Genomic DNA, 14,329 nt, shown 5'->3' on the forward strand with positions numbered 1-14,329 from the left:
AAGGGGGAAACACGTAGTTCGGATGCGAGTGAAAGCAGTCCGACCGAACGTAAGGAGACGGCGGCAGCCGAAGCCGAACGCAGAAAACGGTTCGAGATGAGGCAAGCGCGCGTGTGTTATACGTGTCAGAAGCCGGGTCACTTTTCGGCGCAGTGTCCAGAAACAAAAACAAAAGTCGTGTTTTTGTCGTTATGCAGCACTGACGAGAACATGAAGCTTCTCGAGCCTTACATGCGAGACCTCCTCGTGAACGGGAAAGAGTGCCGAGTGCTTCGCGATTCCGCAGCTACAATGGATGTAGTTCACCCCTCTTACGTAGAACCCGATATGTTCACGGGCGAGTGCGCATGGATCAAGCAAGCCGTGGAAGCTCATAGCGTGTGTCTGCCCGTAGCAAAAGTGCTTATTGAAGGACCTTTCGGAGCGCTTGAGACGGAGGCCGCAGTGTCATCTATGCTGCCCCCCCAGTACCCGTACCTATTTTCGAACAGGTCCGATCACCTCCTGCGCGAGAAGGGGCTTTTGTTTGGTGAGGCTAGCGTTCAGGCCTTAACCAGATCGAAGGTTCGGGAGCTCGCTGCAAAGGCGGTAGTTGCGGGACCGACGTTGTCGTGCAATGAGAAAGGGTCAGAGGCGCAGCAAGCTGATATTCAGAGCACGCCCGAACTGAATAAAATTGAGCCTGTAGCGTTGAAGGCACCAGATACTGGAGAGGAAATGCCCGACACGGGAAAGTTAGAAGAGCTATCTGCAGATTTGCTCATCGCGCCTACGTCAGATGGACTTAATAGGTTGCTAAAAGTCAGCCGGTCGGCTTTGATAACCGAGCAAAAGAAGGATGGCAGCCTAGAAAACATACGCTGCATTGTCAAGGAAGGTATCGCCAAGAAAAATGCTCGCTTTGTGGAAAGAGGTGGGGTCCTGTACCGGAAGTATCTAGACCGCAGGGGAGTGGAGTTCGATCAGCTGATCGTGCCTCAGTGCTACCGTCAGGATCTGTTGCGCTTGTCGCATGGGGGTTCGTGGTCCGGACACCTAGGAGTTAAGAAAACTGAGGACCGTCTCTTGCAAGAGTACTATTGGCCAGGGTGTTTTCGGGACGCAGACCACTTTGTGAAGACATGTGACACCTGTCAGCGGGTGGGCAAACCAGGGGACAAATCGAGGGCGCCGTTGAAGTTGGTACCTATCATTACGGAGCCTTTTAGACGGCTCGTTATTGATACAGTGGGACCTCTGCCGGTAACAGCCACGGGGTACAGACACATTTTGACTGTGATCTGCCCAGCGACAAAGTTCCCTGAAGCAGTGCCGCTTAAAGAACTAAGCTCAGTTGAGATAGTCAATGCACTACTGTCCATATTTGCGCGAGTTGGTTTTCCTGCGGAAATCCAATCAGATCAGGGCACAGTGTTTACTAGCCCTTTGACGACAGCCTTTCTCGAAAGGTGTGGGGTAAAGCTGTTAGACAGCTCAGTGTACCACCCACAGTCGAATTCCGTTGAGAAGCTCCACTCCGTCATGAAGCGCGTGTTGAGAGCATTGTGGTTTGAACAACAAACTGACTGGGAGCTGTGTCTGCCTGGGGTGACGTTGGCATTAAAGACCGCTCCGCATGCGGCTACGGGGTTTTCGCCAGCTGAGCTAGTGTACGGTCGCTCGCTGCGTTCTCCGCTTCGCATGCTTCGAGACGGATCACTGCCCTCTCCAATGGCTGCAGACTATCTCTTCCACAAATGGCCGCCTCCTGCGCTGGAGCCTCGCTTTGCAACAATATTCCTTTGAGGTGCGTTACAAAAAGGGGAGTCTCAACGGTAACGCCGATGGCTTAAGTCGAAGCCCCTAACGTGGGAATCAGCCTCAAAATTGTTTGTTACTGATGTTTTTCTTCCTGAGGCAGGATTTTTAACATATTGCTTTTGTGTAGTGTTTCAAAGTGATGATGTGCTTTCTAGTGCAATTTTCCGATTTGTGGACGCGTTCTGAGTGCTGCTAAACTACTGTAAGGAACTAGGCAGTAGTATAAAAGGGGAAAGAGCCTGGCAGGGCTTAGTGAGGGTTGTGCCGTGCTTGCTGACTGAGCGGTTGACTTTCGGCGTAGTTCTAACGCTTGCCGGGAACGAGAACAAAAATGTCAACTCTCCCGAAGTCACTTTGCAGTGTCCTGGGTGAACCTGAACGTGAGAACGAGGCCTTCTCTGTGCGCTGCGCTCAAGAAACGCCGAAGGACGCCCGACTTCGGTTATGAGCATCATCAAACGACATCCCTCCGGACAGCGGATGCAGTCCCCTGACCATCGGGATCTCCTTCCCCCGGCGGGGCGGTCTGTTACGTTTCGCCTACGACGCGCGGTATAGCCGGCGCGGATGCAACGGACGCCGGGGCTTCGTTCAAAGCGGCGGACATTTTGGCCCGTTCGGAGCTCCCGCAAAACCTCCCCGCCAAGCGCGTCCAGGCGTGTTTCAGTGCCATGTGTCTTCGTGTGTGCGTGTGTGTGTGTGTGCCCACGCTTGTCAAAGCGCGGCAGCCTGGGAGAGGAGCTCCCCAAGTGTGAAGCGAGGAGGTCTGATCGGCGCCGGGTTGGCGATGCGTCACTACACTCGTCTCAACGTGTCTCTCAGTCTGTCCGTACCCGCCGTCACGTGGTCTCGTCACGAGGCCTTCCTTCTTGCCCTCAACTGCGAAAGTATAAGAGCAGCTGCCCCCGGACGCCAAGAGAGAGGCTCCGATTTCATCCGTTGAGTTACGTGCTCTCCCGTCTCTCCACTTCGGTCGACCTGACCGCGCGCTCTTTTGCGATGTTAGAATAAACCAGTTGTTCTGTTACCAGTCGACTCATGCTTTGCCGGGACCTTCGGATGCTTCCAGTGCCCCAGGCCGCCAGGCCAACGCTACCCTTGGGGCTTGCGACCCATTTGCAATAACGGGCGTCAGCACTGAGGTTCCAACAACTCGTGCCAGCGGTGCGATTCTAACATGGCCAATAGTAATGGCAGAAGTTACATCGTTCAAGACGGTGAATACTGTGGATGTAGTGCATGCCATCGGCACCATTTGATTTCTTAGGAGGGAAAATGCGAAATATCACAAATTTAATTCAGCCGGAGTGATTGTGCTTCATTTTCTGCTGCCACGCGTCTCTTGCTCTGCCCTCTCAAACCTACGAATGCGAAATTAAATTTGGGCGTTGTCCATTTCAGAGGAGCGTATGGCAAGTAAGAAAGTAGTCACAACGCCATCTCCAAAATAATGCCTCAATTATCAGGCACGTCGAAGAAATCAAAGACGAGAAAAGATGCATTAAGTATCGTCGGGTGTGTGTACGTTGCTTTATCCTAGTATAAGTGCCCTGATGTCGCCATGAGGGCGGCACACTACGGACACTTATCGGTTAATAGGTGCCTTGCTAAACGTACTGCAGGATGTTCAAGTATACAGGGGCGATATTCTGGGGCGATCAGTTTGGGCGATAGTTTCACTTCCGGGATATTTCGCCGGGCCCAGCCCACAAGAACCAATGAGAGCTTCTTTCTCGCGTTTGCCCACCCTTGTGCGCATGCGTCCAGTGCTGATTCTGTTGAAATCTAGTGAAAGGGAAACTATCTGCGAAAGTGATCCCCCGAGAATACGCCCTCAGTGTGCGGTGCTAGTTTGGTAGCGTCTTATTGATTGAATCCATGTCTTGGCATTACCAAACGTAAATGAAAAGAAGAAAAATTACGTAGGCGATTTACCTCAATTCGCAATGACTGACATCTGCTACCACGGAGTATCATCTTAGCCACCATTTATTTTTGAGCACTTCTGACCGGCGCATCTGCTCGATGAACACCTCCGCCTAATGCTCGTACGTATATCGCAGGAAACCACGTATATGCCAGTCGCTGTAGCCGGCAACTGTTTCAGCAGCTGTGCCGGCGGATGTTTCAAGGAGAGCATTTCACTCCCTGAAACATCATTGGACACTGTGTTGTCGCAAGCACAGTTGATTATGCGCGTTGCTAACAAGGCGGACCATGTTATTCAGTGAATGTCTTCCTTATTTTCCAGATAGCAAAGGTTGTGTTGGAGGACGTCACGTATTATCCATCTGCTCCTCTCAGGCCCATTCTGCTGCGGTGGCGTAAATTGATGAGTGCGAATATTCGACTTACAATCGTTAAACATTCAAGTTAATAGTTCATCTTAGTGATTATTTTGTATTATTTTATTTGTTTATGATTTATATTTGTATTACATGTGCCTACTGCGTCACCCCCCCCCCCCCCCCTATACCACCATAATGTAGTACAATCTTAGATGGCCTCAAGGGTGGTGAATGTTCACAAATGAATGAATGAACGAATGAAATTGTAAATAATGATTGAACAAACAAACAAACAAACAAACAAACAAACAAACAAATAAATAAATAAATAAATAAATAAATAAATAACCCTATGATCTTCATCTAAAGCAACTACACACCTGCAATTCCTGCCCAATGCCTGGGACATCATTCCGCGTTCGAAATCGGCAGAAACTTCCTGCCCAATGGTGGCCAACAGATAAATTCTACAAAGTTTCGTGTTTTGGCTCAATTTGGCAGAGACCGTTGTATTTCAAACAAGGCATGAGCACGCGTTTATTTTCACAGTTTAAATGGACTCTGTTCACTTCTTGAAAATTAGGTGTGTGGCCCAAAATACCCATACAATGCGAAAATTCATACTGCCCAGGACATAGTGTCCAGGGCGTGCTTTCCTGGCGTAGAGCACGCACTAGCGCTTACATCACTACAACTACAATCGCTGTAATTCGAGCGACGATAACATGCGAGCGGCATATTAGGAGTTAGCTACTGCACATTAAAATGTTGCACAGCTGGAAGTGTCATGCCCACCGCCCCCATACTCAGGCGGCATGGAATATCCCCCTATAGGGCTGCGTGTTTAGTGACGAAGCTCTCAGGTTCCAATCCGATGTTTTCCATCAGCTGTCATGGTTAGCAGGAAAACAGCCCCCCGCTTCCGCAATGATCAAAAGCTGCCGTTCACGCACGTTTAAGTTAAAAGACTGGCCTGGCCTTGAAACTAGGGAGGTCGAATTCATGTTGCGCTTTCGAACGAATGAGACGAGCACTGAAGCGTCGTTGTTCCAGTGTCGCAAAACGCACGGTGCCATTTCTCGCTTACCGCTTGCCCTCTTGGTTGGCGCAACATAGCCGTCTTGACAAAAATGCACGAAAACCGAATGCTACTCCCTGAAGCTCCTTACTGCTTAGATCAACGGTTGAAGGAAAGCTGTAGAACGAGACGAACGTTATTTTTGTGCAGTTTTCGTTGTTTTAGCAATTCAATATTGATATTGTGAATAATGCCGGGCCGATGTATGTTTGATTTTGCAACTGGCTTAACTTAGTTTGGTGGTGTTCTTGTTGCCCCAGCAGCGAGAACGGTTATGCGGTACTTTATTTTTTTTTTGTAGTTCTTTTTCTTTTTTAATTTTTGCGCAAATGAATTTATGTTGTTCTTTCTTTCTTCGTGTTGCTGATGTTTATGCTACGGATCGCCTTGAAATTCTATTCGTGATGTTTTTTTTTTTTTTACAGTGACCTGCTTGGAATCGCAGCAAGTGTGCATTGTACTGTGTCATTATTTTATTTCGTTATGTCCACGCACGTTTGCGAAAACTGCGTTATCGCTGCAGTTCGTTATTTTCACCTCATCTTATCATTATTTAATCACTTAACAATTTATTATTCGGGGAGAAACCGGGAACAAAGTAGTTTCCGATAGTTTTGCAGCTACATTCGTACAAGAAGATATATATATTTTTTTCAATTACGAGACGATAGGAAGCTTAGAATATAATGCTTTTAGTTGCCACTAGAATTAGATATGCAAGTTCTTACCTAGCTTTACAGTGCCATTCATATTGACGCGTCTACTTGTTTATCTTTATCGGGCGACCACGTTTCACCGCGAAACAAATGTTATCGCACGGCGCAGGACGCACCTGCATGCATCGGAAGTTTCTGGAATGTAATCGATGGTTCCATCCGCTGTCTGTCACCGAACTTTGTGTAATTTGATTGCATGTATGCGTGACGCGATTGGTGTGGAACTTTGTGGAAGGCACGCGGGTCCCAGCGATTACTCTGGAACGTTCGACGACTGATGTATAAAAGCCGACGCGCTTGACCCGCTGATCTCTTCACCCGCCGCGGCGGCTTAGCGGCTCTGGTGTTGCGCTGCTACGCACGAGGTCGCGGGATCGAATACCGGCCGCTGCGGCCAGATTTCTACGGGGTAGAAATGCAAAAACGCCCGCGTTCTGTGCGTTGTGGCCGCGTTAAAGATCCCCTGGTGGTCAGAATTAACAAGGAGTCCCCCTCTAAGACGTGCATCATAATAAAATGGTGGTTTTGGCACTTAAAACCCCAGAACTTCCTTTTCCTGAGAGGCGTACAGTGATTTAAAGTATTAGGGTACTTTTGAATTACCACTGTTGTTCAAAAATTTTTCATTGTCAAGCTTTTATGCAGCCACATGCACTACTCTACCTATCCTAAATGTAATCGTGGCTCTACCTTGCGCCTTTCAAAAGTTAAAGGCTGATTTGTAGCGTACACTGTAATTGGTTAAACTGAAAGGGACAAACTTCAGTTTTACATTTCTTATCTTTTTTTAGGAATAATAATATCTAACTTAAGCCTTATTTTCTTTTTGCTTACATCAATTATATGGTGTGAAAAGCGTAATATTTTGCTTAAAGCTCACATAAGACATCACTTCAATGGCCTAATTTGGCATTACCAGTAGGAATTGCCCACGTTTCAGAAGCGCCCGTAATCAAAGTGGGTGGAAGCACTTACTATTCAGCAGTCGAGGAAAGCAAGAGACGGTTTAGAGCATAGATGAAAAAAAAAAAAATGAGGCCGGAGCAGATTGATAGAACAAGAGTCGTTACAGGCACCATATATTTTACAGCTTCGTTGTAAAATGTGAGCTGCGAAACGGGTAAAACACGACAAGGAGGGTGCTCAAGGAGACCCTTGTTACAAGTCCGTAGAGTATCGGTCATCTGGCACTTTGATTTTATGTGCATATGATAGCATAAAATATCTATTGTTGTTTTTCTCAAAACAAGAATTTGTCGGTCTTTCTGGTCATTTATGAACTTTTCTTTAATGAAGATTTTCTCTTTGAACTTTGCAGACTGTTTCAATATATATCAAAGCGCGTAATGAACTACGATCACCGAATTCCACTTATAATTCTTTTATATTACGGACAGTTTTCTAAAACTATCACCTTGAACCTTGAAAAAAGGCAGTTTTTCTTTGTGTTTTAGTTTTTTGATGAATAATTCCCCAAATAGGCTTCATATGTATTTATTTCATTTTATTGCGACAGCTATGATATGGACACGCCAAGGGAAGTCTTGCCGTAGGCGTCACGGTGAGGTCTTGTATGTATTTAGATATATGTGTGTACTATACGACATGCGGTATATGGTGGATTGTATCGACACACCATTTTATCACTAAGGTTGCTTATACCATGTCTTAATGTTTTTACAAAAATGTTCCTCATACTTTTGAGAATGCTTGCCCACAAACAAATGTCATGAAACAAAACACTGAAAGCGCATGTCTTTGATCTTATATCTTCTAGGACTCACATTTCAAAAGTGCGGAACGATAACTGAGCTCAAACCTAAGAATCATGTAGTTTTATTGGCGCGGCTGCGCACTACCTCCCAAGAAAAAGGTTTGAAATGCGCTCAAGAAAAAAAACTTGGAACATACCGGGTACGGAAACGTGGTGGTAAAGTCACTAAAAAGGAGGTTGGCTTTAATTAATAAACATAAATTGTCTGATGGCAGGATTTAAACAGAGGACCCCTAGCACAACGGCTCGTTTTTACTTAGCTTACGTTTACTTCAATTCATACTGCCACTACAGCTACGAGTATTACACTCCGTGTAATATTCTAACATGTTGCTGTCGCATTCGATGCTTCGCCCTTATGGTGGAACTGTAATATTTTTTTTGTTTCTTGCTCAGCGACATTTCCAAAGAACTATGGGATAGAGCAATTGGTTTCAAAGGTATGAATGCTCGCGCGAGGGGCAAATTTGGCATTATTTTAAAGAAAGACATTGTCAAAAAATGACAAATTTGTTTTTTTTTTTCAAAATTTCAATGGATCATTACCGATTAAGGGAGAAGAACGACACTAGAAAGATCCAGGTTTCAAGGCGTACCCAGCTCCTACACCAAATGTGGCAAGGTTTATTGGAGTCGTCGAGTGACAGCCTGAAACACAGCGGCAGCAACGATGGCTCAGTGAACCTTCCTGTACCATCGACACAATTTTTCCATATCATCCAGATGCTTCAGAGTGCAGTCCGGTTTCTACCGCCGCTAAGCATGCCGATGAATGTCGGCAGCTCGCCCGCTCGCTCAGTACAGCAGACCAATCACACCAAAAGCTTCGACGTGACGACGGCCAACCTGCTCACACCTCACCGCCTCTATCCTTCGTATGGCTCTGGGTCCCACCTGCCAGTCCTGGCCTCTCTTCCAAACTACTTTCAAAATTTGATGGTCCTTATCGCGTCCTTACCCAAACCTTACCCGTCAACTACACCGAACGAGCCACTGACGCCCCCAAGTGACCACCGTCGCCAGGGACGTGAAATTGTTCGTGTAGGCACACTCATGCCTTATTATGAGCCCATCGTTTCGTCGTCACCGTAGGTCATCAGTATGCCTTTTTCAAAAAGCCGGAGGCCGATCGTAAGGAATAAGAACCGCAGGCTAGAAAGCGCCGTCACGATCGCGTGTCGCGCGGCCAGTTCGGCCGTCCAGCTGAGCCATCGTTGTTGCCGCTGTGTTTGTAGCTGTAACTCGACCACTCCAATAAACCTCACCACAAGGGACAGCAGCACCGTAATTTTATCTACTAAAATAAAAAAAAAAATTTGTCAGCAAAGTGTCGCCACACCTAAAACACAAACTCTTACTATTGCTCTGCCACCACACTAAAAATCTTGCGGACTTTCTACCCCCACCCCTCCAGTGCGCATGAGCGTGCATTAAAGCTTTAAAACATTGTGAGGTTTAACGTCCAACAACTGCATTGTTTGTATGAGGCGCGTCGCACTGAAGGGACCTGGTATCATTTTGACCATCCGGGGTTCTTTGACGTGCACCGAAAGCGTGGTACACGAGAGTTTTTGTGTTCCACCTCCATTGGAATGCGGTCGCAGCGGTTGCGATTGAAGCCGCTACCTCAACCTGTATTTAGGCAAGCACGTAGCAGGGTTTCTGGATGTACGGAGCCTCCCTATTACCATTTGAAAGACAGACGGCGGAGCGCATGTGTAACTTGTTCTCTGAGATTGAAAATTTGCACCACACGCATTCGCAGAGAAATCGGCAACGTGCGGCAGTGCATCATTTTGGAGCCGGGGAAAATAAAGGTTCGACATTCAGCTCGAAGCACTTCACGCGGCGGCCAAAGGAAAGTGACTTAAAGGCCCAAGAACACAAGGTGCCAAATATCATAGTCTGCATTGTCATCATGTATCGCCAGTTCTAATGGTATATTGCAGTCGCGGTTTCTCACATGAGGCTAGCGTTGCGCAATATCAGTAACACAAAACAAACAAAAAGATTCCGAGAAGTAGTTTTTGAAGAAAGGAAAAAAAAAAAACACGACTCTGTAGCAAGTCCACGTATCGCCTACTGCGAGCGAGCGTTATAGAGAAAGAGTCCCGATGAAGTGCCAGAAAGAGGCATTTACGTATACGAGTGCACGTGACACGCAAAGTGTGTCGGCACGAAGCCATTCCTTCCGAGAATCGCGAGTGAGAGGAAGGATGTTTGCGATACGCTCTGTCCAGTCGCCAAGTGCGTCTCTTCGAACTGGAGGCCACGGGGCAGATTCGCGTGCAAAGTCTGATAAGGAGACAGACGCGCGCACATGCAAAGAAAAGGAAAGAAAAGAACAAAACGTTTAAAAAAGTGTTGATCGAAAGACGCGATGCGTATAACAAACCTAGCAGCCCCATTAGAGTTTCCTGTTACTCTTTTCGTTTCAAAAGAAAGCGCCCATACGTTTGGCATAATTTCACGTATCATTGTTTATTTCACTACGTTTACAGATGGGTAAGAATGGTGCGTCAGCGCTGTGCGGGTAGCAAATTTAGATACGCGACACGAAGAGGGAAACCCTCGGAAGTTTCGCGGTTAGCTTAAATTATAACGCTTCACACGTTGATCAAGGACACAGGGAAGAGGACGCACGCATATATAACCGCACCTGGCCACCGCTCACTTCATCCAACTCGTTCTACCTACTTCATTCGAGTTCTCGCAGTGTTCTCACAGAAAGAACCTTAACTCATCCGAAATGAAGGTGCTGCTAGTGTGCGGTCTCGTCCTCGTCGGTGCTTTCCTAGCTGAAGCGGCCGGGGGCCGGGAATTGTGCGGTAAGATAATTAATATTATTACCATTCTTAGGACTTGATGAATATAGTGCAATGTTACGCGTATAAGACTCGCGTTGTTTCTTATGCTATTAGCTGCTGCTAAATGCGCACGGGCGGTCAGAAATCCGTGCTCACTGCTGCCCGTCTAATACAACTATAGACGCCAAACGGGCCACACCAAGATGGAGACTTGGCTGATAGTGGATGAACAAGAGATGCCTTAGGCTAGAGTTCTTTGCCTGCAGTCGAGGTCTACACAAGTGAGGCTCCACAAGGCTCCAAGCCTTGTTTGTGCAAATATTGTTTCGTAGCGTATAGAAACCGAACGACATTTTAATGCATATCTGACAGAACCCGCTGAACGCTCGTTGCAGACCGTGGGAACGGCCCCAACTACTTCCAACCTGGTAAAGCTGCTTTGGCAAATGTGCTTTCTTACTTGAAGGGAGTTCACCATTGACCGCATTAGAAGGGTAAAGCTTTTGGGAAGGGACTGATAAACGAGTACGTTTAGCAACTCGAAGAAAGGAGGCCAAGTATAGCCCTATCTTCCTATTGCCGCCATTTTTTCTCGTCAAACCCCGTTTTTGTAGTTTTTTTTTCTCATATGAACTGTGTAAACGTGTATTAAGTATTTGTATTTCTCCCCATTTAGTTTTTTTTTTTAATTTTGCTGTCTCTCCGTTGTCGCTGCAGTCAACAGGCGGCGCCTGTCGACCGCGGGACTTGCTGGTGTTGCGTCGGCTTGCACGCACTGTGAAAATATTTTTGTGCTAGAATGTAGTACCAGAAAAAGCACCTATGGATAGCTAGGATTTTTATGACCTAAGAGCCCTTGAATTCATCTAGTCATCTAAATTCGTGTGGCAGGCATAATTGCTTATACCATCTTTTCGGCGAATACTTTTAATACACTAATAGAAAGAGTGCCGCACAGGTAGATTTTTTTTTCGATAGGACATTTGGGCAGTTGGCATTAGCCTATTATGCGATAACTGCCAGCAGCTGTTTGAATAAATAAAACTTGCTAAATAAACTTTCGGCTAATAAACATATCGGTATTTGTGGGAGCATTCAAAGTCATTTACGTCTCAAGCAGAAGTGGCCCGCTTGATGATGAACCCCAAACATTCGCGTGCATGCAAACATGCACGCTAATCTCTCGTTCAGCACTGATGCAGGGGTGTCAGTTATGCAGTATAATATGGTGCGTGTTCTATGTTGTTCGTAGACTGCGTTCACTCATCCAGAACGTGACCATTTCAGCGACCTTTTGGGAGGAAATGAAACTCAAGAATCGCTTATGAATTGCCTCTTTATTAAAAGCGACATTGAATGCAATTTTTTAGCATTGCGCTCTCACTTTTCTAGGTCGTGTGCTCCTGTCATGACAAATTTGGTTTCATGAATACTCATACACAGAGAAATGCGATTCCCAAAACGTGCCGGAAAAGTCTCTGATTTGTTTTTCTTTTGCAGGACTGAGCCATGGCGATATCAAGGGAGTTCTCAGCTGCATGGCAGAACACGCACCTCCTGAGGTACTACTCACTCACTCACTCACTCACTCACTCACTCACTCACTCACTCACTCACTCACTCACTCACTCACTCACTCACTCACTCACTCACTCACTCACTCACTCACTCACTCACTCACTCACTCACTCACTCACTCACTGAATCAATAAAATTATTTTGTTACTGAAGGCTAGTACTCCAGCAGTCTTTCGGATTGCTGCTTGCGCAGTGTTTTTTCTAAACCAGGACTTTTTCGCGCAGGTGAAAACCAAGGCATTGGAGGTCCTTGGCGAGAAAGGAGACAACGTGGCCGAGATTATTAAGGCGAAATGCGAAACTGATGTGGACTTCGTAAGTGCACGTTCATAATACTATGGGGTATAGAATTTATTGTTTTTATGACTTATATTCATGTATGAAAACCAATCTGGCTTTCTTAGCAGAGAAATAAATGTTGTTTCTGCTGGATTTACTTAACCTTTGCAAAGGGAGCACGTTATTTCAGGTACAAGGGGGGAGAATCAAGTTAAGGTTGCACAGGTGGCTGTAGTTGTTTGTAATCGTACGCTCGTTATCTGTCCGCGCCCGCACGCCTCTTTTACTCCTGTGATTACAAAATTGGCTTTGGATTTCGTTTATTTTCTGTCTTTCTTCTTTGTTTTCTACGGTTACCTTTATTGGGGAACCTGGGGAAATACGATGGGACGACATGAGTGACTTGTAAAGGAGAATTTCGGCACTATAATTTGCTGTTTTAACATTTCCAATGTACGCTCTCCTGCCAGGTTGGGCACAAATGGTACTCCTGATACACAAAATCAGGCTAAATCTAGGTAGAGGGGAACTTTGCTTTAATTGTGCACATAATTCCGAGAGAGCATAGTAGCGAAGAGTTCAGCAGGAATACGGGCTTTAGTTCCTATGGCGTTTGAAAGTTTTTATCCTGCGGGTTTCCGTATCGCCTAAAATTTAGTCACATCACATTTCCTCTAATTACCCAGCATATCTTTTTTTAAACTGCAGTTAAGAAATAACGACTTAGAATGCACCCTAAACGACGTCAAATACCATCATTACAACTTATTAAGCCGTCTTTCTTTTTTTTTCATGCAGGCCTCGCTGATTTCGGCAGTGTTCTCGGTAAGTAGGGATTCCTTATCATGGATGTTTTTCGTTTCCTTTTTTTCATTTTTTTTACTGAGATAATCATTTCGGCTTGTTGAAGTGCAGGTGCTGGGCATACGTTTCGGTCACTCAGATATTGTGCAACATGTTGGTTATGATGCTCACAAATAATAATAATAATAATAATAATAATAATAATAATAATAATAATTGTGTTAATAAAAGGTATTTGTGAGTGGCCGAGCAGCACACACTATTTCGCACATTTGCGCGCCTCCTCATGTCAACCGTACATAACAACCTCAATGTCGCTTCGCGCTTCAGTTGTTTGGTATGCAGTGTGCAGATGCAGCGTGTTCTCCTGGCCTTTACATCTACTATATGCGCTTGTACATCTCGGCATACATCAGCACCTCCTTTACTCTTCTTAGCTCTTTTCGTGCTTGATATTCTGGACACGTAAATGTTCTTGTTATATTGCATTAGGGTAATTCTTATATTTAAACATGTCATGTGAAAGGAAGTAACTGACACGATTCTAAGGTGACTAGATGTCCTTCTCTTACTTTTATTTTTATTTAAAAAATAAAAGAAGGAATATCACCAACCACATTTTAGCGCGCGCTGTTCCACATTCAGTGCCTGAAAGCCAGTAACTGCAGGCCACTGTAACGGAAGACGGAGCAGTAAAGTATGTGAAAAAAAATTCATATACACAAAAATGCCGAAAGAACTGGTGAAAGTGAATTCAATCTTTAATTGATTGCGTTTTCCCTTTTTTTTTCCTCCAGGAGCACGTGGCCACCGCTATTAAAGCAGCCTACAACCATTGCAAGCCTGCCTCTCATTAGCCTACAATGAGGCCATGCGGAGCACCGTTCATAAAAAAAGAGTCATTGCTTTTTTTTTTTTAGATCCGTAGACTGTGCGCCAAAATAAAGGCTGAAGCAAATCGAATTTGTGAGAATTCTTCGTCACTCAAGGCCCGTTCTCACTAGGTCGACCCAACGCGACTGACTACAGCGAGTTGTCGCAATGTGACAGGCTTTCGTGGCGCCGACGAAGCGAAAATCAGTCTGCCGAGTGCGATTCGGCCAGTCTCGGTGAAATCGGCCGCAGCTGGAGCGAAAGCACCGCTCACCGACAACGCGATTGCCGCAAGAGCTGAGCTTTTATATATACTCAATTGCGCTCGAAAT

The 14,329-nt window shown here is 45.8% G+C and overlaps 1 protein-coding gene across 1 annotated transcript; it reads left to right on the forward strand.

Annotated features, from left to right (window-relative positions):
* Positions 1-10,316: 10,316 nt before the first annotated feature.
* Positions 10,317-14,087, forward strand: LOC129380092 (uncharacterized). Its single transcript, XM_055063454.2, has 5 exons — positions 10,317-10,484; positions 11,964-12,025; positions 12,267-12,356; positions 13,119-13,145; positions 13,922-14,087. The coding sequence occupies exons 1-5, from the start codon at positions 10,406-10,408 to the stop codon at positions 13,979-13,981; spliced, it is 318 nt and encodes a 105-aa protein (XP_054919429.1). The 5' UTR covers positions 10,317-10,405; the 3' UTR covers positions 13,982-14,087.
* The last annotated feature ends 242 nt before the right edge of the window (positions 14,088-14,329 follow it).

Source organism: Dermacentor andersoni, chromosome 1, assembly GCF_023375885.2.
Source record: "Dermacentor andersoni chromosome 1, qqDerAnde1_hic_scaffold, whole genome shotgun sequence".
Classification (NCBI taxonomy): Eukaryota; Metazoa; Arthropoda; class Arachnida; order Ixodida; family Ixodidae; genus Dermacentor; species Dermacentor andersoni.

Coding starts and splice junctions, on each gene's coding strand:
- LOC129380092 (XM_055063454.2), top strand. CDS start 10,406: ATGAAGGTGCTGCTAGTGTGCGGTCTCGTCCTCGTCGGTGCTTTCCTA. Junction 12,357..13,118: donor GCGAAACTGATGTGGACTTC/GTAAGTGCACGT, acceptor TTTTTCATGCAG/GCCTCGCTGATTTCGGCAGT. Junction 13,146..13,921: donor TGATTTCGGCAGTGTTCTCG/GTAAGTAGGGAT, acceptor TTTTTCCTCCAG/GAGCACGTGGCCACCGCTAT.